This window comes from Hyaena hyaena, unplaced genomic scaffold (assembly GCF_003009895.1).
Source record: "Hyaena hyaena isolate Hyena2069 unplaced genomic scaffold, ASM300989v1 scaffold_266, whole genome shotgun sequence".
Lineage (NCBI taxonomy): Eukaryota > Metazoa > Chordata > Mammalia > Carnivora > Hyaenidae > Hyaena > Hyaena hyaena.
Window position 1 is genome coordinate 1,250,827 of NW_024080900.1, and position 27,908 is coordinate 1,278,734.

General features: G+C 43.2%; 1 protein-coding gene across 9 annotated transcripts in view; it reads left to right on the plus strand.

The window, feature by feature from the left end:
- The window catches only part of AKAP13 (A-kinase anchoring protein 13), a 321,162-nt gene that overhangs the window by 219,521 nt on the left and 73,733 nt on the right, over positions 1–27,908 (plus strand). For 6 of the 9 annotated variants that reach the window (XM_039245765.1, XM_039245768.1, XM_039245766.1 and 3 more), the window contains exons 9-12: positions 5,717–5,792; positions 11,542–11,678; positions 23,165–23,535; positions 26,194–26,247. In XM_039245765.1, the coding sequence (XP_039101696.1) occupies positions 5,717–5,792; positions 11,542–11,678; positions 23,165–23,535; positions 26,194–26,247 (638 nt within the window). The remainder of the gene's footprint in view (positions 1–5,716; positions 5,793–11,541; positions 11,679–23,164; positions 23,536–26,193; positions 26,248–27,908) is intronic. The other 3 variants (XM_039245772.1, XM_039245773.1, XM_039245774.1) reach the window with 1 other exon arrangement.

Below are 27,908 nucleotides of genomic sequence, written 5' to 3' on the forward strand. Positions count from 1 at the left end.
GCAGTTCCCTCCCCAAGGAATAAAGATGTGCTGCTTGGTCTCTGGAGCAGGTACAGCTACCAGTACGGTACGGTCCACAGCCAGACACTCTCCCCAAATCGAGCCTTACTCAGTATGTGTGGCCTCCTCTCCCAGAACACATCATGCCTCCTCGTCAGACAGGAGAAAGGGCACATCCAGCAGCCAGTTACTTTACAAACTGTAAAGTGCCATGAATCTAGAGAGATAAAGAGATGTTTCACAGCTTTAATCTGATCTCACCTGTCCTGTGAAAACCTGGTCTTCCCAGAGTCATGAGAAACCTCACTTACCCAGACCAGCAACTTCTTGTTCTTGGTCTTCGTCGTCTTCGTCTTCTGTCTTCCTTCTTCAAATCGGTTTTGACTTCTCTGTGGTGGTGGGCACCATGGAGCCACCTTCTGTTTTCTGCCCTCTGCTTCCTTAACTTCTGCGAAACCAAGCTCCCTGAGTTCTTCTGCTTCTGCCATGGGGTGGCCGCCTCTGCCTTGCGTGCTCTGTGTTGAGTGGCGCCTCTGTCTGGAGCGGAAGGCCACAGCGCCGTTGCTCTGGCCCCTGCCTCTGCCGGGGTCACTTCAGGCTCGTGGCACTTCAAGTACAGCTGCTCCTTAGAGTGGTCTGCTCACTCTGGTTCTCATTTCTGCCGGTGACAGTGCACGTGTGAGTGCCTGCTGTGTGCGAGGAGTTAGGAATGGAACACTTTCACGTCTCTCTCACAAACTGGGAGTCCTTTCAGAACGTGCTCTTTACTACTTCTGCTTTTAAGGCTTCGCATAGAATTTGATACTTAGAAGGTATTTAAATACCTTTTTTTTTTTTTTTTTGGCTTTAAATAAGTAGGGAGACAAACCTGAAGAGCACTCCATCTTCATACTGTCTTCCATTCTGAGAAAGTAACCAACAGATTAAAATATTTTTTCCATTCAAAAAACAAGTACTCCTATAAGATAGTACTTCACACCCCCTATCGTGGTCACAGTCAGGTGCACAAGAATAATAACCAGTGTGGGCGCAGATGAGGAACAAGAAAACAGCCGTTTACTGCTGGCAGGGAGCTCACCTGGTGCAGCCCCTTTGGAAGAGTCTGGTGGTTCTTAAGAGTGTCTAACACAAAGGTATCACATGGCCCAGCACTTTCTCTCGTTAGGTGTAAACCCAGGAGAAACGAAAACACGTCCAAACAAAAACTTGTGTAAGGATTTTCATAGCAGCATTATTCCAAACAGCCAGAAAGTGAAAACAACAAATGAACGAACAAACAAATAACATGAGGGTATCCCCACACAGAGGGATGATATCTGGTAGTAAAAGGAATGAAGTACTGATCTGTGCTACAACATGGGAAAACCTTGAAAACACTCTGCTAATTGAAAGAAGCAAGTCCCAAAAGACCATGTGATATGTGATGCCGTTTATGCGCAGTGTCTGGAGTAGGCAAATCCATGGAGACAGACAGTAAGTAGATTCATGATTGCTCAGAACTGGGAAATGGAGGTCGGGGTGGGGCTTGAATGTCTTCTTGGCATGAAGAAAATGTTCTAAACTTAGACAGTGGTGATGGTTACAAGTCTGCAAATATCCTCAACCACTGAATCATGCACTTAAACGGGTGAGCTTTAGAGTATATGAAGTACATTTCAGTAAAGATGTTAAAATGTCAAATTACCACCCCCACACATATACACACACACACACAGTCACACTCCGTGCACTGTGGTATCCTGGTTTTGATCCTGGAACAGAAAAGCACATTATTGGAAAGAGAAATGAAATCCAAATCAAGTCCAGAATTTAGTTAATGGTAACAGACCGATGTCAGGGTCTTACTGTTGACGAATGTGCCAGGGTTATGTGAGATGTTAACATTGGCGATACTGGTGGGAGAGGGCTATCTTTGTAACCTTTCTGTCAACCTAAAGTTAGTACAAAATAGAAGGCTAGCCAGAATCAGTTGTAAAAATCAAAAAGTAATTTGTAAAGAAAATTTGGGAAACAGCAGAAAAGTTAAAATAGATATTGTGTCTTTATGTTCATTCAAGCATGATCATACAGTGAAAAAACTGAATCAGATTAAGGTTTTTCACCAGATAGGTGTCATCATATCAAGAGACTGCCTGCCCCTGTGTTTTAAATGTTATTTTATACTGTTTACTGTATACTAATTGGCAAAACTGAGGGGTCTGAGATTTTACCCTACTTTCCAGCTACCAGGTTAACCTGACAGTTCCATGGCTGCTGCCTGAAGTCCTAGGGCTCCCGGGCCAGGGACAAACGAGTTTATTACTCATTGCACAAAAAGCACCATAGGGATCAGTTTCTTGTTGGTTTCCCTTGCTTCCCAAGTTCCCCAGGGACAGCCCAGAGGGCGCCCAGGTGAACGCTGGGTCACAGCTAAGAAATCCCTCACCCTTAGGAAACTTCAGTTCTTACAATGAGCAGTGAGCCCGCTTGATCTTTGCCCTTGACTGAGACATTATCTTCATTATGCTGGACAGTAGACAAACCTGCCCTTTGCTTCAGAAAGAAACAATATGTCTATCTGCCAAGGTTGTTCGATACACAGACATTTTTGAAAAGATAATTTAGAACAAAAGGATGATCAGTGCCTTTACTCAAGACGAGAGATGGGAGAGACCCATGAAGAATGTTCTTCCAACATTAATATGTTCTCACCACTGTTATTTCAGAAATGAGTGTGTTCTGTTAGAGATTTGATTTCATCTTAATTTCATTCTTTGAATAGTTATTACATTATTTTAAATAGCTTTAATATCTTATTTTAATTTTTACTAAAACACTATTTCAAATAAACATGTTGTTTATATTAACATATAATGAACTGCTTATATATTATATATTATTTTACAAATTGTTAACTTCTTTTTTATAACATGCAAATGCCTAAAAGGACATGAAAAGTATAGTCCATTAGTCCCTTACATATTGAAGGCAAAGAATGTTCAGTTTACTCATTGGCCATGGAATTGAAAAGGCAGTGAAAACTATTCTAAGATGTAGCGTTTTAGCAAAGTCTTCTAAAATGCTGGCTGAAGTTGGTGAAGGTCACAGAAGGAGACCACAGGGTCATGAAAAGTCAGAGCTTCACTACTTTAAAGGAACTTCTCAGCTTTTTGGCTTCTGTTAATTATTTAAATTTGTGCTGTATTCATGCAGTCTTTTCCTATTTGGGGAATAAAAGGAAGAAAAGCAATTTTTTTCTCTTTCAGCCTCAAAATGTAGCTTTCTCCTGAAGTATCGTAGTTCTGGGCCCTTGTTGCTACTGTTAGCAGGGAAGCATTTCACTGTGGTGAAATTTGGGTCATTTCAGATGAGATGCAGTTTTCAATAAAGAAATCCTACTCTGAAGGAATATTTTGTTTTAAAGAAAATTTGCTGTTCGAATTCTTTGAAAGGTATGGTTGTTATAGTTACTGAATTTGAGGTCACTTTCTGGGGACACTCAGATTACTTTTTAAAGAGCCTACTTTGCATAATCTCAGGGAACCAGTGAAGATCGGTGACCATTCAGGATCACTGTGAAATTTTTGGCATGGGTTTGTAACATACCAGGAACCGAAACATGCGTGGCCCCTGGTCCCTGGCTCCTGTCCTCTCTCTAATGGTCAGATAGTCAAAAGGAGCAAATGATTTACTGTTGTGTTTCATGTAGATCTAGGTTTGCAAGCAGCTTTCCTTCTTTGTCAAACAGTTGCTGTTTGACAGAATGTCCTAGAGCTTTCTGCCTTATCCCATGTAGCAAATTCGATGAAACTGTTTTCTCATCCCTTCCTGGGATGAACTTGGCCATGACAACTTGATCTTTTTTCTATGTTGCTGGATTCAGTGTCTTAATTTTTTTTCACGATTTTGCATCTGTGTTCCTGAGGGATACTGATTTATGTTTTCTTACCATTTCCTTGTCTAGTTTTGGTGTCCCGATGATGCTGGACTCATAAAAACGAGCTGTGTATAGTTCCTTCCTCTTGTATTTTGTGGGAGAGTTTGTGTAGAATTGGTATTATATCTTCCTTTAATGTATGGTGCCATTCACCACTGAAGCCCCTCTGGTCCTGGAGATTTCGTTACAGAAAGGTTTTTAACTAAATTCAATGTCTTTGATAGAATAAGGGTATTCAGATTATCTTTATCTTCGTGAGCGAATTTTGGTAGTTTGTGTCCTCCATGAAATGTTTCCATTCCATCTAACTTGTGAATCTGTTACAGTAATGTTGTTCATAATAGCCCTTTGTTATCCCTTCCGTATCTGTAGGGACTGTGACGATGACCTCTTTAGTTCCTGATACGGCAGTTTGTCACTTTTGCTCTTGGTCAGTCTAGCGAGAGCTTTAGTGATACAGGGAACCAGGCTGTGGTTTCATTCATTTTATTTTTTGTTTTCTTTTTCATTGAGGCCTGTTTTCCTAGTGTTTTAGAAGCTTAGATCATCAATTTGCAGCCTCTCTTTTCTAATATAGGAACTTAATGTTCTAAGTTTTGCTCTAAACACTGTTTTAGCTGGATCTCACATGTTTATATGTGATGTTTGAATTTTTCAGTTGGAGATGTTTTCTAATATTTAATATAGAATAATTCCTTAAGATCTCTTCTTTAATTCATGGATTTTTTCATCGGTTTCTGTGTGGTTTTTTGTCTTGTTTTGTTTTTTAAATCTTTGCGGTTTTTCCAGGTAACTTCTCATTTTGGTTTCTGATTTGATACTCTTGTGGACAGAGCACATACGCAGTATGATTTTAATCTTCAAATTTGAGCCTTCTTTTATGCCACAGAATATGGTCTGTTGTGGTGAACGTTCCATGTGTACTTGAAAAGAATGCGTATTCTGCTGCCGTTGGGTGAATTGCTCTGCATGGGTTGGTTAGATCAAACTGCTTGGTAACGTTTTTCAAGTTTTCTATATTCTTGCTGATTTTGTGTTTACTTGTTTTATCAGTTACGGGAGAGATGACTTTTGAAATCTCTTATGGTAATTTTATATTATCTTAAATGTAGTGAAAGTAGATGGTAATGATGTTAATAAGATGACTGACTATTGTAAAGACTAAATTTCTTTTAAAAATTATTTTAAGGGAGTCTTTTCTTCTTAATGTGCTTTAGATTTACATAGACTTATGCCATTGCCAGTCCTGTCATCTGACCTCAGCAACTCTGCTGAGGCTAGTTGTTCTCTGGGTACAGGTAATACAGACTTCGTGCAGCTGGGATTGAGTGGGGTAACGTACATAGAATCTTAACCTGATACCCAGCAGACGGTAAATCTTGAATAAATAGAAATTACTTTTGTATGTTTTCAACTTGTCAGTGAAGAGATCAAATATGTATTTTAGACTGTGATGCATTTCATCTGTCACTTTTTATTATTATGTTACATGTTATATATATTATTATTATATTATTTTCACTCTTGGCCCTCTGGAGGTCTTCCTCTATGTGTATCTTCCTCTCTGTGTATCCTATTGCTTTTACTAACGGTCTCCTCAGAGCCTTAGCTGAGTGTGGCACGCCTTGATTGTATTGTGAAAGGGATTTTTTTTCCTTGCTATAATTTTACCTACTTTATAATAAAGTATTAAAGAAAAGGGTAGGAATGTTGGTATAATAGATAACACTTGCAGCACCTATAACATCATCCCACATTACTTCACTGTCTCAATGTCGACCTGTTTCTCTTTCCCTTCAGATAAACCGAGAAAGCTGGTGTCCAGTAAAGCCATGCCCTGACGCCGCATCTCTTTTGGCTTCCACACAGAGCCCAGGTGAGCAGCGATTTTCCGGTTTCCAGTTGCTTGAATAAATGTATCAAAAAATGTCCGTTTCCTAGCGCTGGAGTCCCCCCTCTAAGTAACAGTGTTTTCAGAGGTCTGTCCTTCCTGACCAGGCCATCCATTAAGTCAGAAGAGGGGGTAAGTGCAATTTGGGTTTGTAGGCATTTTGTCTTCCCTGAGAATGCATAGTGTCATGTAATTCATTACCCAAGTTCCATTTTAGTAGTGGGTCTTCACGTGTAGCTTTAGGACTTACTGATTCTGTGAAGGCCTCTCTGCTGTGTGTGCATATATGATAATGGTTTCTCAGTCTGGTAAAACTGTAAATATTAAGAGCTAAACCTGAGAGCCCTCAATTTTGGCTGTGCATTGAGATTCTTTTGGGGGCTTTAGAAGTACACTACTGCTTGGGTCCTGCTCCCAGAGATCCTGATTTAGTTGGGCCTGGGGTGTGAGCCAGGCCTCAGAATCTTTGAAATCTCCTTTGGTGAGTCCACTACACAGCCAGGATTGAGAACCGTCAACCTTGGGAGTACTGTCAGCAGTGGAGGTATTAGTAACACCCAGATTATATTAAACATCCATGATGTATTATTAACAACAGGTGAGGGTCAACTGCTAAGACCTGACTTGTTCACAACACAGCACATGATTTGTGGGTAGTCAGGATGCCCAGCTTTTTACCCAGGTTAAGCCATTAATTCACAGTCAAGTGAGGAATGTTCCCAAATGGCTGGGCTATTTTCTTCCAGCTCTACAGCACCACAGGCTTTCCTCAGTGGGGGGTGTTGAATCACATGGCTTGTACCTGTAAGTCCCTGTGCCTGGCCTAGAGCTGCCATATGAACGTAATTTGGGCTCTTGAGTCGACCCGACTCAACGACGCCTTTGTTTACCTTCACGGGTTTTACTGACCTGCTTTAAAAATTACTGAGTCCTCATTGACTGGTCTTTATAGAAACAGTTTAGCTGTGGATGCCTTGACTAGTATTAAATCCAAAGGCAAACTGTCCAAATCCTCTATCTCCAAGAGTTTTCCTAGTGATTCTCAACTCTGACTTTACTCCAAAGGAAGTGTTGGGGACAAATACGAAATGTGTTTTCCTCTAGTTTTGTCTCGGATGGTTGTGTTCAGAGCCTCTGCGTGTTATAAGATTGACCCTGCTCACAGACTTAGCTGACACTTCCCCCACCCATCCGCCTAGAATCTTGTACTTAAAAGTATACTGCGCACCATATTTTGCTTCCTTGAGCCGTTGTGGGCACTTTCCAGAAGGGTAATTACCCCTGACCATCCAAATAGCAAAGCTGTGTGCCATGAGGAAGGGTTAAATGAGGCTGTCTTACAACTTGAGTGTTCACAAGGAGTCTCTTCACACAGGAGAGTTTAATTTCTTTATTTAAAGAAATGAATTTTGAACCCCTGAGCATTTTTCCCAAGACATCATCTTGAATTTTGTTGACTCCCCAACTCCCCACCCCCCACCACACAAACACACGTTCCAGCCCCAAGCATAACCACTTTGGTCTTCTTAGAGTGAGTCTTTTTAAATCTCAGTGCAGCAAAATCTGGGACCTGGATTGTGCTTTGGGACTTCAGACTTGAGATTTTGGTGTTAGGTAAATTGTTTGGTGAATTCTAGGCAATTTGGAACTTAGAGATTTCTTTTACTTTATAAACATAGCTCAAGAGAGCAATAGTGTGAAACCAAAGAAGATAATATGTTTTAAAATCACTTTGGATATTCTTCAGTACTGGATAAATACAAATTTATTTAACTACAAATAAATACAAATGTGTTATGGTTACTGTGGTTCAGCAAATCCCGGTGGGTGCTGCCGGATGGCTTTCCTCCCTTTCCCTACTGTAATTTGTTTGCATATATATAATTTTAAACCCAAATGACTAGAGAGCATCTTAAAAATGACATGTTTTGCTAGCTTTTCAAGAAGCTAATGTCTCAGGAGACAGAAATTTATAGGCAGAATTACGTATGGGTCATAAAATAGGACTGGCTCACCTCAAGGTACTGTCCGTCTTAGGTACTTGTGAAATCACACCGTATGGGTTAATGAAGCTTTAACTTCGTTAGGGGTGTTTATCCCACACCTGCTGGGTGCTGAGGGTCAGAGTCCTGGTGACTATTTGTATAAATTATTTCTAACTGTGGCTACAGCTACTTCTGGGAGGTACACTCATCCGTTTGGTATGGAAATGGAGACTTAAGGGGTTAAATGACTTCTTGCCTGGGATCTCTATACTAAAAGTAAGCAGACCTAGCTGTAAGCCAGATAGATCTGACTCTAAAACCAGTCAGTGTTCATGGTTCTTACATGTACCTTCCCGTGTTGCTCCATGTTATTCGTTAGGAAGAGGGTGTGTAGAAGGACATGCGGCAGAGGGCTTTGGCTTTGGGCCCCCCTCCACTTGTGTGGTTGCATAATGGTTATGGTCATTTTCTCCCCCTTATCCCTTCTTTTCATACCCTTCCCCACCTCACCCCCCGCCCCAACTCCACAGTCAGGATTGTATCACACAGCAGTCTTACCCCAGCTGTTTGTGCTCCCTTGGAGTCTTGGCTCAGATTGATTTTCTGGGTGAACTCTTCCTACCAGGGCTGAAGCAGGATCTTCCCTGTGAATTTTCCATTAGAATGTCTCAAGTTGGTTTGTTTTCCAGTCTGGAATGTGGACATGGTCTGCTTGCCTGCTGGAGAGTCGGCAGCTCAGCATAGTTGCTGCGACAGCCCTTTCTTTCCCTGGCCAGCCCCCTGGTTTCCCCTCAACCATGAAATGGAGTTTTCGATTTTTCCAAGTGAGGAAAGAGGGAGCAATAGAAAGGTTACACCCACCAACTCCACCTAAGCTGGTCCATACTCTCCTAATGTGTATAGGGGGCGGTGGGGAAGGGAGTCGAGAATACCCATGATTCCAAGTTCAGTTCTCACGAACTGCTGGGTATCAGCCGCAGGGTTGATAGCTGTCTGACTCACGCAGCAGTCGCCCCTTAGAGGGAGGGCTATTCCCATTGAACTAAACACTCAGAAATAGCTTGGACCAAGATTAAAATGGCCTAAGGTCACTTTTTTTCCTTCAGCTGAACATTCTCAGATTGATCTGTGGGCCCTGTCGCATCGTTTGTGTGCTTGTGTGTTGAAATTGTCTCCTAACATGTCTGTTTCCACTACAAAGTTGCAAACTATCTGCTCCCACACACACTAAATGTCTCTTTTTATTTTTATTTAAAAAATGTTTTTTAATTTAATGTTTTATTTCTGAGAGAGAGAGAGAGAGAGACAGCGTGAGCAGAGAAGAGAGAGAGGGAGATACAGAATCTGAAGCAGGTTCCAGGCTCTGAGCTGTCAGCATAGAGCCTGATGTGGGGCTTGAACCCACAAAGTGTGAGATCATGACCTGAGCCGAAGTCAGACACTTAACCGACTGAGCCACCCAGGTGCCCTTTTTTTTTTTTTTTTTTCCCTATTTGGATAATCCCCAGTACCTAGTCAAACGCCTTACTAAGAGAAAAGGTAGTTTTAGTGACCAAGCAGTGCATGACCAGTATTCCAGTGTGATGCTCCTTTGACCCTTCCTCTAAGATTCCCAGCTAATCTGGGGGCAAATAATTTATTAATGATCAATAATTAACTAGTTTAGATAAGAATAAACTTCCTCTTCTCATTATCCCTCAACACACACACACAATTATTGTCCAAACATAGACTGAGAATTAAGAGAGACATTGGGGTTATCTAATGTCCCACTTCCCTTCCTATATGCACATCTTTTCTGAAACCTCTGGACAGTCATTCAGACTTTGTGCCACCCCTTCTGGTGAAGTGACAGTCGTTACTTTATGAAGCTGCTAACCCATTGCCCAGAAGTCTAGAGTAAAGCTCTGTGGCTTCCACTCAGTGGGCTTTTTGTTCTACCTCTGGATCAGCAAAGAGCAAATCTGCAACCGCCCTCAGACTCATTTTTTCCACCTCTGCAAAAGCCACATGTATCTCAAGGGTTTCCACTGTCGTGACCTCCTTACCACGCACGCATTTCTGTTTATCAGTGTTTCAATTTATTTTTTATTTTATTTTATTTTATTTTATTTTTTTTACAGAGAGTTCGTGAGGGGCGGGAGTTGGGAGGAGAGGAGAAAGAGAATCCCAGACAGGCTCGATGCTCAGCACGGGGCCTGATGCAAGGATTGATCCATGACCCTGGGTTCCTGACCCAAAATGAAATCAAGAGCCAGACACAACATACTGAGCCACTTAGGCATCTCATATCAGTTCTTAATCTAAATGTTACCTAGGACATGGTGCCTGGGTGGCTCAGTCGGTTAAGCATCTGACTTCGGCTCAGGTCATAATCTCACCGTTCGTGAGTTCAAGTCCCTCACTGGGCTCTAGGCTGACACCTCAGAGCCTGGAGCCTCCTTCGGATCCTGTGTGTGTGTGTGTGTGTGTGTGTGTGTGTGTGTGTGTGTGTGTGTCAAAAATAAATAAACATTTAAAAATAAATAAAAGGTAAACATTACCTAGGAACAAACATCATCCTATTGGTGAGGTCTAGCTGTCACATAGTGGTAGGGCTGTCCCCATTTTGGACTTGGGTATACTGTCTCTTAATAGAGTCTAAACCATTGTGTTTTCACTCTCTCTCTTTTTCTCTTTATTGGGGGGGGGGGTGTCTTGCTTTCACCTTGTGTTGTCAACTTCTCTTAAATCTCCTTCCAACCAAAACCTGCAGGTGGTGCTCTCATGAACCGCTAGGTAGCGCTCTCATGAACCGCTAGGTAGCTCAGTAGGTCCTGTCCCTCATCACCTAGTGTCAGCTGCAGGGTTGCCTGTGTCTGACTGAATCCCACAGCAAAGTGCCAACCAGAATGGAGATACTTCAGTCTCCAGACTGCTTGAAGGAGGTTGATGCCTACCTATTAATCGGCTTTCTTTGAGGCTTTTGGTTTTACCACATACAAATACTTTTAATTCTGTTGCCACCAGGTCATATTTTGTTTACAGAGCTAATAGGAGAGAACAGGTTAAGTACCTTGCTAGTTTCAGTGGACTAAGTCTTCAGAATTCCTTGATAGACAGTGTTTCTGCCAAGGCCCCCCTCCCTCTGGTTCACCAGAGGCCCTATGCTAATTATTGAACCGAAGACAGATTATACATGATACGTGTTTCTTCATTAGTACATTTCCCCTGCCCCCAGTGTCGTCTGTTTAAGGTAGAAGTTAAATCACTGTATTTCTTTTCTTACTCAACAGAACCCGGAAGTGTAATATGCCGATATTTATATTAGATATGCTCCCCCTTTGTCTATTACCCCAATATTTGATAAGTAACAAGTTTTCAGAAAGAACTTAAGTCTTAGAAATTGGCCATAAACCCTGTCTCATAGTTTCCTAATAAAGGACTTCTGATTTTGACAGTGAAAGAAAATATTCTCTAATTACCAAGAGGAAAAGATTACCACTTAAATACCTAAATACAGGTGGAATTATGGTTCTAAATGACCATTTTATCTTTTTGTACCTTTTATTCGTGGTTGTCCTACAGTAACAATCACCCTAGAATTGGAATAACCAGCGTTGAAAGCTACTAATTGGACTGTGTCCTTTACAGCTTCCTCCTTGTGGGGCGGCGGACAGCTTAGTTGGTTGACTTAAAAGGCTAATTGATGGAATGAAGAGAGTCCTTCCCCCCCCCCCCATGTTGGTTGAATACATTTTCTTTTTCAGGATGTGACAGCTTCTTGGATGTTGGCCTGGGCAGAGAGTGCACCTCAAAACCGGATGTGCTCAAACGAGAATCCGGGAGTGACTCTGACCTCTTTCAGTCACCCAGCGAGGAAGTGGACAGCATCATCTTCTCCAAGGTACCGTCCGCCTCGGTGTGCAACTCGTGCTGGTCGCTGGTGACCCTGCTGACCATACGGAGCGTCTCCCCAGCTCTGCCTCATCGTAGAGAAGTGTTAAGTCCTCCCTTCTGGGGAAGGGAGCTCCAGCTCGCTGGGCTTAGAAAAAGGCGTTGGCCATTTTATCTTAGGTAGAATCGTGGTTGGTTACATGCAGGTTTTGAAGCCTAAAGAAATGGAAACTCCTTTGCTGTGAATTAAATCAGACGGCAGTGAATTCTTTTCTCAGTGGGCAGGAAGGGACCGCGGCTCAGACTGCAACACGTCATGTGTGTAAACTAACCATAGAGTCATTTCTGATTAATGTGTTTAGACTTGAAGCTCACTGCTGAGCTTGCTGATGTCACCCCTCCTCATCTAGCTGCTTAATTGAACTTTCTAGATCTCTGCGAGGGAACCCAGACCATCTTCTCCCCAGTGGAAAGCCAAGCTCATGCTCATGAGTCACCTGGTGTTTTCATGTAATTTGAGGCTCTCTGAGGGGGTGGGGGATGTGGACGGTTTGCCACCTTTTGCTTATTATGTTTGTAGCTCGTTGCAGCGAGTACTGTTCTTTCTCCTGAGAAGAATGGTGGGCTGTCCCACAGCAGGATCAGCAAGTGGTTCTCAGACAATCACATGTGGGTGTCTCCATCGTGAGGGGGTGATGGGGCACAAACAAGGCAGCTATGAAGACGCCTTTATGAAGGCTTCACGAGGACCCTGCAGAGGGGACCGGAACATTGGTGTTAGTGGGAGATGAGGTTTCTCCAACACGGTATGCAGATGCTGTGTGTAAAAGTCCCGGTAGAGGCTTGGCGTTCGGGGATTCCGGGCTGGAACATAGTTAAAGCCCCTGTGAAGGTACCTGCAGGCGCTTTTGTTTCATTTTTGTCCAGTGGCTCTCGTACTCATTTGGCCTCCCCGAGCTCTCTTCCACTTTTTTCCTTTTTCTTGCGCTCACTGTCTGCCAGAAGTCCTTGGAAAAGTTTACAGAACTGCAGGATTGCTGTCATTCTTACTCACAGCAGATTGATTTAGTGGGTTCTATAAAGTAAAAAATCTGCACGCCGAGAAGATCTGTCCTACCCTGAAGCTCTCTAGGAAGAGGGAAGCCATGATGGGTTTTGTTTGGTTTTTTGTTTCTTTTTGATTTTTGTTTTGGAAATAACAGAATTTGGGTGGTTTCCACTGTGATTTTGAGGTTTTCATTGTAAGGGCTTCTGATCGTCCCCGCACCCCCAAGGGGAATACCATGCTGAAGGGGCAGGTCTCTCAGAATAGATCATTTTTGTCTCGGGTAGACAGATGAGGTAATATCTCTTAAGTTCCAGCTTTAAAATCGAAACTGGGTCATGGATACATTCAGATTTGTTAAACATTTATATGTGCCTGAAAATTTTCACAGTCAAGAGTTATTTTGAAATTGCAAAGTCTTCATTAAGAAATACTTCTTACTCCTCTCTGAGGCACATGATGGCTCGTACCTGAATTCCCAGCTCTGTGAGATGGTAGTCATTTCTGGTCACTGCCCTGAGGGATTTTCCTAAAGAGAATTCAGATTTCCTGTATCTTGCCTTCTTCTTCAAATTGCCAAAAGCATTTATGAGATTGTTTGTAGGAATGGCAGTGCTAGATTTGGCAGTTTTTTTCAGGATGACTAGACAGATAAGATTGTTAAAAGCCGAAGCATGCTCCCCAAATCGGCTTTTACCCACATTTCATACCCGAGGGCCTCAGAAAAATCAGAAGTGATAGACGCACGGTCGTCTCTTCATGCACACGTGAGAGTGTCTCATGGCCTGGGATGAGGTCTGGAGGGTTCTTCCTCTTCATTGTCTCCACTTGACCAAAGTTGTTTGTAACCAAGAGAGGTTTTGCAGTGACTGTTTTGTCTAGCATTCAGTAAAACCAAGGGGTTGCATATGCAAGGAAAAGGGGAGAGAGAGACAGGCTAATACTTACCGAAGTGATTACTGTCACTGAACTGAATTTTTTATAGATATGATCTCATTTCTGCTTCCAGCAACCCTGCGGGGGTAGGGGAGGGGGAGGGACGTTAATCTCATTAAACTCTGAGGAAATCCAGGCTCTGATTGGTAGACAAGCATAGTCCAAATTACTCAGCTGCTAAGTAACAGAATGGAGACTTGAACGTAGGCATGACTCTCAAATCTGTTCCCTTTTTGTTATTTTGCTCTCGATCTCCGAGCACCTCCTTTAATAGCCAGTGATTTTTTTTTTTAATGTTTCTTCATTTTTGAGAGAGAGAGCATGTGAGTAGGGGAGAGGGGCAGAGAGAGAAGGGGACAGAGGATCCAAAGTGGGCTCTGCACTGACAGCAGAGAGTCCAATGTGGGGCTTGAACTCAAGAACCATGAGATCATGACCTGAGCCGAAGTGGGACTCTCAGGCAGCTGACCCAAACAGCCAGTGATTTACGCAGAAGCAAGGTGATACGCAGAAGCAAGGTGATTGGCAGTTCGTCAGCAGCTTCCTCACCGTCTTCCTCAGTGGACAGCCACACAGCGCACACTGTGAAACAGCACCCCGTCCTAGAATTCCTTCCTTTCTCAAAAAAAAAAATCCTCCCTGGGCAAGGCAGCACAGCATGCTTTTCTGTGCACCATGAGCAATGCGTTAGGTCACTTCCTGCAGCCATTTGTGTGACTCTGACCTCACAGAGGTCTCTAGCAGCCTGCAATGCTTGTGACAAACTTCCCGCCTTAACTTTCTACGTCCATTGGATGTGCCTTCTCGTAAACAGGACTCTTCGGTGAGTGTCGGGAGCTTCATGATTACTCTTAGGAATATTTAGGGATGCCTGGGTGGCTCAGTCATTTAAGTGTCTGACTTCGGCCCAGGTCATGATCTCGCAGTTTGTGGGTTCGAGCCCTGCATTGGCCTCTGTGCTGACAGCTCAGAGCCTGGAGCCTGCTTCGGATTCTGTATCTCCCTCTCTCTCTGCCCCTCCCCTGCTCCTGCTCTGTCTCTCTGTCTCCCAAAAATAAATAAACATTAAAAGGAATTTTTTTTAAAAAGGAATATTTGCTAGTTCCTGAAGTCTTCCTTCTCGGTAGGGCAACAGCATAACATTTAGATTTTGTTTCTAAAGTAGGAAGAAATCCTGAAATTTTTCTAGACCCTGGCTAAGAAAGAGGGTTTATGAAATAGACAATCGAGGCCACCTTGTTTTCCAGAAGGTTAACTGAAATCCACGAACATACTGATATTGCTGCCTCTTTTCCCAAAGAGATTTAGATATAAGGTGTAAGTGTTTTATTTTTTCTCCAAGTTATAAAATGTATCCACAATTAAGAAAATCAGAGTAACTCTCCTAAGATGCAAAACCTTAAGGGAATATTCTTGCTTTCATGTGCTATATAGTTGGCTCTCAAGTACTTGATCACCAAGCCAAAAATTAACCTTCCAGGGATAAAAGTAGGTATACTTACAGAATCCAAATTAGAAAAACTATCTTGTTTATGCACAAGTTTTGAAAATTAATTTCAGGACTGTGAAACAGCTTGCTATTCCATGCTTAGTATTCGTAACTAAATGATTGCACAGAGAGGCACTTGGGTGGGTCAGTTGGTTAAGCGTCTGACTCTTGATTTCAGGGTCGTCAGTTCACGCCCCACATTGGGCTCCATGCTGGGCATAAACAGATAGATATCGAGGTGTCTAGATAGATAGATAGATAGATGCATGCATGCATGCATGCATGCACATAAATAGCACATATTAGGTGTTTAGAATGTGAGCTGTTATTTTCCAAGGCACACGGCAGAGTGCCTCGTGTATAATCTAGGTGACAGTTTATAAATATTTAACAAATAAATTATTAAAAATTAAAGGACTAGTATTTTGGCAATGTGAAACAGGATTCTTTCAGGTGTGGTAAGAAGGTAGAAGGTGGGTGGTGGTTTTTATGTTTATACATTCATATGTTACATAATATTTACCCCTCTCCATATACCTGTATGTCACCTATGTCCTGTAACTTTGGATTAAGAGAGCCAGCCGGGCATTTCCCCCCCAGCATTTTGTTGAGAAAATTCTGAAACATACAGGAGAGTTGCAAGAGCTGGGCAGTGGGGTACCTACAGGCTGGCTCTCCTGCTAACTTACTGTACTTGTTTCCTTACACAGCTGTGTATGTGTCCATCATTTCTCTACCCACCATGTGTTTCTAAGTAGGTTACAGATCTCAATCTACTTTTACCCTTAAATACTTAGAATTCAGTATGTGTTGATAGGGTTGTTGCTGTTTGCTGGGTTTCTTTTACGTAAAATTTACACAGAGTGAAATGCAGTATGAAAGTTATTCTTCAGTGACTTTCCCAGTGTTACTGAGTTATAGTTGACGAAAATTATACACGTCTGAAGCACACAAGATGATGTTTTGATAGACCTGTACATCTTGAAATGCTTACCACAGTCAGGCCAATGTATCTGTCCCCTCACAGAGTTGCCTTTCTGTGTGTGTGGTAAGAGCACCTGAGACTGACTTTCTCGCAGGCCTCAAGTATACATAGTGCATAATTAGTATCTGTAGTCATCATGCTGTACTTGAGGTCTTCGGAATTTATTCATCTCATAGCTGAGATACCTCTCAGCTCACTTTAGCTCATACCTCACTTTAGGTAACCTCTCCGTGTTTCCCCCCGGCCCTCCAGCCCCGGCTAACCATCATTCTGCTGCTACTATGAGTTTGCCATTCTTAGATTCCATATAGAAGTGAGATCATGTCTTTCTCTGGCTTATTTCACTTAGGATGATGCCTTCAGGGTCCATTCATGTTGTTGCAAATGGCAGGACTTCCTTCTAACTCTGAATAATATTTTCTTTTCCCTGTTTGTCTGTGGACACTGAAGATGTTTCCATGTCTTGGTTGCTGTGAATTATGCTGCTCTGGACATGGGGGTACAGATGCGTATCCAAGATGGTGGCTTTATTTCCTGTGGACACATACCAGACGTCGGATATTGCTGGATTTTATAGGAGTTCTACTTTTACTTTTTTGGGGGACCGACATACTGTTTCCATAATAGCTGTACCTCAGTGACTTTTGATAAATTCATTTATCTTTGTAACCCAAACCCCCACATGGATAAGGCTGTTACCATCTCTTTGGAAAGTTTCCTCATGCCCCTCCTCCATCTGTCTCCTCTCCAACCCGCTAGAGGTAACAGCTGTCCTAATTTTTTTTCCCATCACAGGTTAGTTTTCCTTATTTCAAAACATCCTACAAATGGAATATATATGTTATTATTTCTGTTGGGTAAATGGGTGGAATTGATAGATCATATGTGGTAGGAAAGCTGGTTTAGTTTTATAAGAAATTGCCAGACCTTTTTCCAAAGTGGTTGTATCATTTGATATCCTCACCAGCAATGTATGAGAATTTTAGTTGCTCCCTGTTCTTACCAACATGTATAATTGTTTTATTTTCTTTCAACTTCAGCATTTCTGGTGTGCACGTAGTGGTAGCTCATTATCGCTTTGACTTGCATTTCCTTGACAACCAATGATGATGTTAAACACATTTTCGTGTGTTTATTAGCCACTTAGATATCTTCCTTTGTGGAGTGTCTGTTCACATTTCTTGCCCATTAAAAAAAAAAGTGGATTGTTGTCTTTTTGTTGCTGAGAAGTAGGAATTGTATATGTATCCTGGATACCAGTCCTTTGTTAGATTAATGTTTTGTAAATATTTTCTTCCAGTATATGGTTTTCCCTCTTCACTTTCATAAACGTGAATTGATGTATTGAATGTTTGGAGTTTTGATGAAGTGTCATTTATCAATTTTGTATGGCTCTTACTATCTGTGTCCTATCCTGTTACTGATTTGTGTGCCCCCGAGTCCAGATGTTTTCTTTCAGAAGATTTATAGTTTTAGCTTTTATACTTAGGACTGGAGTCCATCTTAAGTCTTTAAAACATTTTTGTCATAGCTCTGTAGTATATAATAGTAGGACAGAGTCCCAGTTATACTCAGAATCATCTAGAGAGCTTAAAGAAGAAAAAGAATCTGGCCCTTACCCCAGACCAGTTTAATTAGAATCCTATTATGTAATCTCACTGACTGTCTGGTTACTCATCTGTAAAATGAGAATAAGAATACCTACTAAATCAATTTTAAGTTTATTTAGAAAGACCACGTGAAGGAGGGAGGGGTAGAGAGAGAGGGAGAGAGAAACCCCAAGCAGGTACCGTGCTGCCAGCAGACAGCCCAATGCAGGACTCACAAATCATGAGATCGTAGACTGAGCCGAAGTCAGATGCTCAACCAAATGAGCCACCCAGGTGCCCCTAATTTTTTTTTTTTTTTTTTTTTTTTTTTTAATTTTAGAGGGAGCATGTATGCGAGCTGGGGAGAGGGGCAGAGGGAGAGAAAGAGAATCTTAAGCAGGCTTCATTCCCAGCACAGAGCCGGACATGTGACTCTATCCCACAGCCCTGGGACCTGAGCTGAAATTAAGATTCAGATGCTCAGCTGCCCGAGCCACCCAGGCACCGTAGCTAGTAAATCAAATATTAAAGGAATACATCTAAATCACTTAATATAGACCCCCACAGGTGATGAGTATCCTGTAATTAGGACTCATTTATGTAATAGTCATGTTGCACGTATATTAAGTGACAGGCCTACATTTTCAAGCGGCGGCGCATATAGACAGCATCATTATTTAGCCTTTTTTGTTAACTTTTTAGTTACATCATTATTTGGTAGTTTCAGTTTTCCTAGTTTATTTGGCCTTAAATTAAGCAAAACGCTATCCTTGGATCACTCCATCAGCTCCGCTCCTGCCCCTGAAGTCCAAGTTGTCCGGCAGAAGCTGGGCTTTTGAAGAAAAGCAGGGTGCAAACCTTCGTGATGCTTACTGGCCCGTTCCCTTGCAAGCTTTTGTCTTTGACTGCTGCAGACTCTTGCTAGCCTGGTGACCATTGGCAGTTTCAGGATTGCATAAGCTGTAGGGAAAAGGAAGCTGTTGGCAGAGATGATAGCAGGCGTGTGTGTTCCGGTCCTCCCGTGCACAGGAGGACCAGTGATGGCAGCTCAGGGAGGGGGTTCACGTGCCCGTCTCCAGAATAGACCCAGTGTCCTCTTCTCCAGGTGCACTTGCTCCCTCACACACAGGCACGACCCCGACCACCCCTTCTCTCCTTGTCTGCCTTTCTCCATCTCTGCCTTCTCTGCCATTCTCCGTACCGCATCTTAAGGGGGAAAAACAACTTATATTTAGCAGAGTATCGTTTTGGCCATCTGCTTGTAAGACTAGGGGAAGAAAAGCTATGGATTTTTTTCCTCGTGTGTGTGTGTGTGTGTGTGTGTATTAAATATATTGAATGACTTTCAGGAACTTGGGCTGTTACTCCTGATTATCTGGAGGAATGGTGCCATGGGATCAGTTTAATACATTGGATTTACATGGAGTCAAAACCAGGTTTTTGAACGTGTCTGGTTAAACTGATCCATAGCACCATTTTTCCATACAATCAGGACAAATTTCCAAAGTCTCTGAAAGTTATTTAATTCGCAGTCATTTTAAAAAACCTCTCTAAAGAAAGACTGACATGTAACTTAAAAACCGTTAAGAATGGCTTCAAATATTAGGCCTGGAACATTCTACTATGTGACAGAAGCCATAACTTTTTCCCCCTTCTGATGTATAAATGGAAAAACAGTATCCCTAAAACCTTTCTGTGAGGAGAGGGGAGAATGACGGAATTAACAGTCCTCATATTCTCATTTGGCAGATATTCCTAAGAACTAGAGCACAAATAAGTTCAGGGACTGGAAAGGAATATTGCAAAAAAAAAAAAAGAGAGAGAGAGAAAAGAAAAGAAAATTCAGACATTAAAAAAAAAAAAAACCACTTGTTTCCCCTGCGCATGGTTAAAAATAGTACTTGCAACAGGCCTTATATTAAGGTCTAAGCTCTTAAGACGTAAAGATCATCATATTAGACAAAGTGAAAAAGTGCCTTTTCCATGGACACATATGTAGTTATCAAAAGACTCTGACCACATTCCAGGTTTGGTTCCTGGTTCCGCCAGGGACCACTTTCTATTCTGCCAGGATAGTGTGAAGACTTGACGAAGTCGTGAAATTCTTTTAAGAACACTTTAAGTCTTGGGAAAAAGTAACTCAGAGCCTTCTTTAGATTCAGTACAGCATTAAAGCCAAACCATTCGCCTCGGTACTTAATTGAGATCAGTCATTATTTCTGAGTTCGTCCTGTTTTTCCCTTTCTTGGGTAATAACCACCAGCTCATTATAAGTAAGAATTGAAAGGTACAATAAAAATAATTGAGTGTGAGAATACTCTGTGCACTTCATTCTTACCAGGAGTGCAAGATGAAAGAACTCGTGTGTACTGTGAAGAAAGAAAAAAAAAAAACTACCTTATTTTAGTTTTTAGGAATTTTTTTGTTTATCAGAGTTTAAAGTACACACCGAGAAAGTCATGACACACATCGAGCACCGTGCAGCGGCTACACTGGACAGGGCTCTCCCTTTCCAGAATGTGCACAGACAGGCCACCAGTACCTTTCCCACCTTGTTTTCATGTCCCACAAAAGGGTGGATGCTCGTTCTTTACGTCTCAGGGCAGCGAGGTGCCAGGGCGGCTGCGGGGCCACCCTGAGCGGGGCCTGTTCCTCCGTCCGCACGTCACTTCCTGATCGGGAAGCATGGAGTTGTGAGAGTAGATGATGAATGGCTAACTGGAGCCCTCAGCAACTTTTCGTTTCCTTCAAAGCCTTGCCTGCGGGCTTTAGAACAGGCTTGTCCCACACTCCGCTTGATGGCGCCCGTTCTGTTGGTCCTTTGGCACTGCCTCGACCTGGAGATCCAGCAGTTGTGGGGCAGGACATATGGTCCTGTGTCTGCTGTGGCCACTTAGCACAAATCAGGGGGCTGAAACAACCTAACTTCGCTCCTTCGCTGTTTTGGAGGCAGGAGGCCCTACTGCCGGTGTGTCGAGGGCGACTTTCCCTCGGGAGGCTCTGGTCGGGCCCTGCGCGGCCGTCCTTGGGCCGTGGACCCATTGCTCCAGGCCCTGCCTCCCGGTGTGTCTCCCCCGTCTCTTCTTGTGAGGACACCGCAGCCACCCTGCCGTAGTATGACCTCATCTGAACCAGTGACATCTGCAAAGACCCAGGTTCCAAATAAGGTCACATTCTGAGAAGGACAGAATTTGAGGAGAACGCAGTGAGAACGCTGACATCCTGAACTTCGTATTTGTGACCATTTATGTTGTTCCTCTGGAGAGCAGCCCCATGACAGGCTGCTTTAGGGTGCACAGGCTAATCCTCACTCACAAAAAGAATAGTCGGTGATTTTATTTAAAAAAATTTTTTTAGGGGCGCCTGGGTGGCTTAGTCAGTTAAGCGTCCGACTTTCGCTTAGGTCACGATCTCGCGGTTCGTGGGTTCGAGCCCCGCGTCGGGCTCTGTGCTGACTGCCAGCTCAGAGCCTGGAGCCTGTTTCAGTCTGTGACTCCCTCTCTCTCTGACCCTCCCCTGCTCATGCTGTCTCTCTCTCTCTCCTAGAAATAAATAAAAATATTTTTAAAAAAAAAATTTTTTTTTAGGGTTTTGTTTTTATGTTTTTTTTTTTTTTTTTTTTAGAGAGAATGGGGGAGGAGCAGAGAGACAGAGGGGGACACAGAATCTGAAGCAGGCTCCAGACTCTGAGCTGTCAGCACAGAGCCCGACGCGGGTCTCGAACTCATAAACCACGAGATCACGACCTGAGCTGAAGTTAGACGCTTAATTGACTGAGCCACTCAGGCGCCCCATCATTTTAAGAGAGAGAGAGAGAGAGTACGTGGGAGAGGAGCAGAAAGAGGGAGACAGAATCCCAAGCAGGCTGACAGCGCAGAGCCTGTTGCAGAGCTCGAACTCCCAAACTGTGAGATCATGACCTGAGCCGAAGTCAGGAGTCAGACATTCAGCTGACTTAGCCACCCAGGCGCCCCTTGATGATTTTATTTTAAAAACAATACCTGCCCTATTTTAGAACCTGTCTGGTGGAGGCATCATTTTATAGTGCAGCCCAGTGAAGTGCATACAGGACTTTGCTGATAGGGACTTGGAGATCTTATCCATACAGGGTTTCTTAGAGATGATGAGAACTGGGCAGTTTTAGTTGCGATCGCCCCGGGTTCACATCCTGCTCCGTGCACTGGGAGGGCCCAAGAGCCCATCTGGATCCCAGGGACCCCCACCTCCCTCTCAGTCCCAGCCTCACGCATCATTTAGGGAGCAATTAACCGAGGAAACCGGATGCCACAGAGTGGAGAAAAACTCCTCTCAGAGCTAGTGAGATTCAGCCCAAACGTTAGAAAGAATGCTTTTGAAGTGTTAACATAAACATTTGAAAATACTCTCCTTCTAGAATAGGTCTTGTTTTCTGTTCCAAAGCTGAAAGTGCTCATTAGTTTGCATAATTTTAAAAATCTTTCTCAAAGAACTGTAAGTTTCTTTACTCTTTAATTAAAGCTTTGAGTAGACTGGCTAATTAGGAAACTGCTGTGAAGAAGGAAAAATAAGCACAGAATGGCTTTCCCTTCTCCCCGCTGTCTGTTCTAGAAGAACACAGTAAAGATGCTAAGACAGATCAGTGCTGGAGTCTGAGAGGGGATCATGTGTATTCTAAACACTTCTGTGTATCTTCTGGACTGATTCATCCTTAGACTGTTAGAGTGCTCATCTTTCCCTCAGTTTATGTGTTTCGCTGTGTGTAGCAAACAGAGGACTGTCAGGCTACTCGGGATCAAAACTGTCCTGTTTTAGGCTCCAGAAGTTGGCCAGGGAAAAAGAACATCACTTACTAAAGAGTCCATTGCCAGGACTTGATTTCATGTGAGATTAAGTTTGATAACCCTGCCATTTCCACGTGAAATGAGGAAAAGGAATCGTTTCTTCTAGTCAGGCATTTGTGGCCAGAATGTGGGCATTTTGGCAGACCTTAGGTAGGGTCATAAGTGATTGCGCATTTTGCAAAAGGCCTCTAGAAACAATTACAGACTTGCTTTTGGAATATTGACTTCGGAATGACGTTATTGTAGCCAAGCAGACAACTTGTTTTTGGTTAAAGCTTGGGGGGTGGGCAAGAATTAAACCTAAGACTATATGAGTTCTGAGTTTTTAGGTGGCAGAAACCCCAGGTAACTCAAGGGCTCTCTTCTTTCCAGTTGATGGTATTGGCCTACAGAACTGACCTGAGCGCAAGGCAGATGCTGGTCCCCCATATGAAGGGACGGTCTGTGTGCCTCTAATCAGAGGGGCAGAAGAGCACACACCTACACCTGCCTTCATCAGCGGCCATTTGAATCCAACTCTAATCATGCTTTAAGAAGGGAAATATCTGTTTGCAGCCACTCCTGGGCCGGGAGTTATGAGGCTGTCCTGGGCCCTGCTGTTTTCAACTGTGCGTGCCTTCTCTCCATTACAGCCTGAGGAAGAGCAGTCCGTCTGTGATATCACCGGGTCCAGTTCTTCCACCGATGACACGGCTTCCTTGGATCGACATTCCTCTCATGGCAGTGATGTATCCCTCCCCCAGATTTCAAATTTGAACAGGTCCAGAGATCAGCAGTGTCTTGACAGCTTCTACAGCCATGGGGCGGGAGCCGAGGGTCGAGAGAGTGAGGGCGAAGCTGCTGGCTCAGGTGAGATGGACGAGGAGGAGATGGACAGCATCACCGAAGTGCCCTCCAACTGCTCTGTGCTGAGGGGCTCTATGCGCTCCCTGTCCCCTTTCCGGAGGCACAGCTGGGGTCCCGGGAAGAACGCGGCCAGCGACGCCGAAATGAACCAGCGCAGGTGAGCGGGACCCGGCCGGGCTATTCGTGTGGTCTCTGTGTCTGCTTGCTTTTGATCTTGTGATCTGGTGTTATCGTGATAAAGAATTTAGGAGACACTGTGGTACAGAAGAAAACCTAGAGGGCTGTGGAATCGGGAAGATCTGAGTTCAAACCCCAGCTCTAGAACTCACTGTGTAGATAACCTCGGGCAAGTGACCTGACCCCTCTGGGCTTTAATTTTCTCATCTGTATAATACCTATGTCTCAGAATAGGTGTAATAATAAAAATCACAAGTGATATATGTCTGCTGCCTGGTGGGTGTTTAATAAACAGGAACAGTCCTTCAGGCCGGATCTGTTCATAAAATTCGTAGATTAAAACCTTTTGGAGGGAATAGTGTCCTGTCAGTATTGAAATAAACGTGAAATCTTACAGTCCAAACACTCCTCGTTTTTGAAGTGTTTCCCCGGAATTGCCATCCATTTCTAATGCAGAAAGTTTTGTTAAATTGTAAGTTATTACTTACAGCTAGACAACAGGAGAATCATTCAGTATCATTGAATTGTTGGTGTCTTTCCATGTAGAAATCATACATGTGACCTGGCCTCAGACCTTCTCCTTGGAAGCAGGCTGTGAGAAGGTAGTTCACAGTTCCTGTCTGACCACAGTCTGCTTACAGGAATTTAAGCAAATGATTTCAGCTCTGACGAACAAGTGGGCATCCATAACGCCCACTGGATGTACAAAGTTGTGCTTACAGCAGAGCTACTTTCTTGATGAGAAGCAGCTGAGGGCGCAGGCTGACAGTTGTTTTAAAACAACTCACCTGGAGCAGTTACTGCTTTTTAAAAAAAAAAAAAAAATTCCTTGACATGGCTCAGATTTCATAGCTATAGGTACATGTAATCTGATTACATTCACTTGTTCTTTTGTTGTTGTTGTTGTTAAGGTTTTATTTATGTATTTTTGAGAGAGACCGACAGTGTGAGCCAGGGGGGTGGGGGAGAGAATATATCCTAAGTAGGCTCCATGCTGCCAGCACAGAGCCTGATGTGGGGCTCAAACCCACGAAACCATGAGATCATGATGTGAGCTGAAACCAAGAGTCAGATGCTTAAGCGACTGAGCCACCCAGGCACCCCTCATTTATTCTTTTGTTCAGCCAACATTCATTGAGCACCCCCTATATGCCAGGCATTTCTAGGTTCTAGAGACAAAGCCCTGCCTTCACAGAGCTCGCAGTAATGCCTTACACCTTCTTAATTTGCCACCCTTCTCAGACTCATTTAACAACCTATGTCATGTAATTTTCTGTGATTCCGTATTATTCCATGGTGGAGTTCAGGATAAAGTCTTTAAGAACGAGCAGTTTTGGGGGTGCCTGGGTGGCTCACGTGGTGAAGTGTCCAACTTCGGCTCAGGTCATGATCTCATGGTTCATGGTTTCGAGCCCCACATCGAGCTCTGTGCTGACAGCTAGCTCAGAGCCTGAAGCCTGCTTCAGATTCTGTGTCTCGCTCTCTCTCTGACCCTCCCCTGCTCACGCTGTCTCTCTCCCTCTCTCAGAAATTTCTTTTTAATTTTTTTTTTTTAAATTTCTTTTTAAATAAAAAGAATGAGCAGTTTTATCTGCTGGGTAGTTTTTATACACAGTCAAAATCATAGATTATGTAAAAAGCAATTTCTAAAAGCTTTCCCTGGGGCACCTGGGTGGCTCAGTCGGTTAAACGTCGGCCAGTGAGTTCGAGCCCCGCGTCAGGCTCTGTGCTGACAGCTCAGAGCTTGGAGCCTGTTTCGGATTCTGTGTCTCCCTCTCTCTCTGCTCCTCCCTCCCCCCTCAAAAATGAATAAACATAAAAAAAATTTTTTTTATAAAATAAACATAAAAGCTTTCCTTGCCAGCTTTATTCATGCTGTACTTTTTTAAAAAAGCATCCATACCAATATAAATAAATAAGTAAATAAGAAGGGAGGAGAGAAGGAAGGAAGGATGCAAGGACATACTGTCACAGATGATGACAGCATCGAGAAACAAGGGTTTATATGCAATCCTTGTTTCTTTATAGGCTCCACTTTGGGTCCTTGTGCTCAGACTTTGATTTCAGGGCTGGAAAGGACTGTAGCCCAGATGAGAAAATTGAAGCTCAGACCCAGTGATTTGCCTGAGATCACATGCTGATCTTAAGACTGAACTAAGACTAGAACCTTATCCAGTTATCTTTTATTTTCAACCCCTGCGGCATCATGGCCTCTCCTATTTGAGCCTAGCCTTAAGGATCACCTCACACCACCGCCCCTGTGCCTCTGGAGATAATGGAATGACTTGAATTAATTTGACTAATGCTTACAGTGTTATCTGTGTAGAGCATAACCTGAATTTTACAGTCTGAGGACCCTTTTACAGCTTCAAATGGCCTTTGTAAATCCTTTTACTTTTGTAATTTAATAAACCTCATTTAGAGGGAGGGAGCGAAGTAATCCTCCCCAGCAATTGTCAGGCTATCTGGCCTTTTTGGTTCTGATGTTTCTTACTGCACAGTTTTTCATTCCCTGACTTTCTGTACCGTTTGTCTGTGTGGGTTGTGTCTCTTCCCTTTGTTGATGTCCGTGTGCTTCATGCATTTGTGTCCATTTTGTTTCATCTCGACACTGACCTCTTCCACCATTCATTTTCAGTTCATTGCGAGTTCTTGGGGACGTTGTCAGGAGACCCCCCATTCATAGGAGAAGGTACAGAGTTCATTCACTTGATGGACTAACCATGTTGCCTCTGAGCTCAGTGTACTAACAAGCATCTCATTTTGCTTAATCCACGATTAAACCGTCCTTTAAAACAATGTCATGTCTGCTTCAGGCAAATAAAATATAGGTATTTGTTAATTGCTGATGTCCGTTGCATATGAAATGGTTTCATGAATGTGTAATTTTTTCCTTTTCAACTTTTATCTTTAAAAAAAGCTTTTTTAACGTGTGTTTTATTCCATCTTGTACTTGTGTTCAGATCACTTTGGTAGTAGGGTCTTTCCAGTTCTCCCTAGGGAGTTCAGAGATGCGTCGATTGTCCTATCTAATAGACCCTGAGGAGTGCTCTTTCGTTCTCTCCACCTCCCCTCCTCCTGCCCCAAAGGTCAAAGAACCAGAAATAATTGTGTGCTGGCACACAGGCCTTAACATATTTTCTACACATTCTTTAGTAACTGGATGGAAGCCTTTGTGTCTAGCCACCTGACACTTTGTACAACATTGTATTTGTTTGTTTTGTTTTTTTAATAATTTTCCCCCTTGGAGAGTCCACTCCATTGTTGATGTAATCATTTCTTAAAGCAAGTAAGAGGCATCATCTCCTCTCTCTGGGGCCCTCGCAGTATTTTAATTCCTTACTTTTTGTCAAGTAACATTTTAAAGCTAAAAATTAGCAATTTATAAGCTGAAAAGTCATTTCTAGTCGCACAGTGCTGATTTGCTCTTCAGATGCTGAGTTTTACTTTGTTCAGAAGTTGTCACTCGTGACCTACTCTTCCACGGTTTGGGGAAAGAGAATTAGAAATCCCCAGATGATGGTGAAGTTGGGGAGACACGTGTAAGGAGGTACTTTGAACTCTCAACTGAAGCTGGTGCATAGAGATCCTCCCCACGTTGTCTTTGAAAGGGGGCACTTCCTTTAATTCCAGATTTCAGGCACAAAATGTAGTTTGAATACAAATGCTCGCATGAATCTCCAGTAATCCTGGCTCCGTTAAGTTTTTCTCGCAGGGAACAAGTTGGCAAATGCCCTTTTCAGTAGAGGCCCCTGAAACCTTTAGAGATCTCTCTGGCTCTCCATTAAAGCTCTTCAGTGCGACCTTATTAAAAGCATGCACGTGTTGACAGTGGAGGGTGACAGGTTGCTGGATGCGGGCCCAGTGAGCATGGAGGCGAAGCCTCGCGACAGCGCCAGGTCCCACTTCACCCTTATTCCTCTTTCTGCAGGAGGAGCCTGAAGTATAATGTAAAGTTGTATACGAAGCCTTAGCTAGTCAAACGGAAGCATCCCCTCCAGTATTAAAAGGTGTGGGAATGGGATATTTCTGGGGTTTTTTAAATCTAGAATTTCCTAAATCTCAAAACAAGGCCAGAGAACCATTAAATGTCCCGCTCCACTGATGGAGGGATTGAGGAAATTTAGGGTGCTCCCGAACGCTCTGGTGAAAGGAGTTTGTTTCTGGAAGCAAGGGCAAGTCTGCCGGCTCCTCCCTGGAGCCTCAGGAGTGCTGTACGGCCCCTCTTCCTGTCTCCCGCTCACTCTTTCTCTCCAGCCTCAGTTTCATCCTGCTCTCTCACAGCATTATCATTTTCTGAGAGTAAAGGGATGTTTACCTCTGTAGAAGGAGATTTGTGTTTTTGAATAGTGT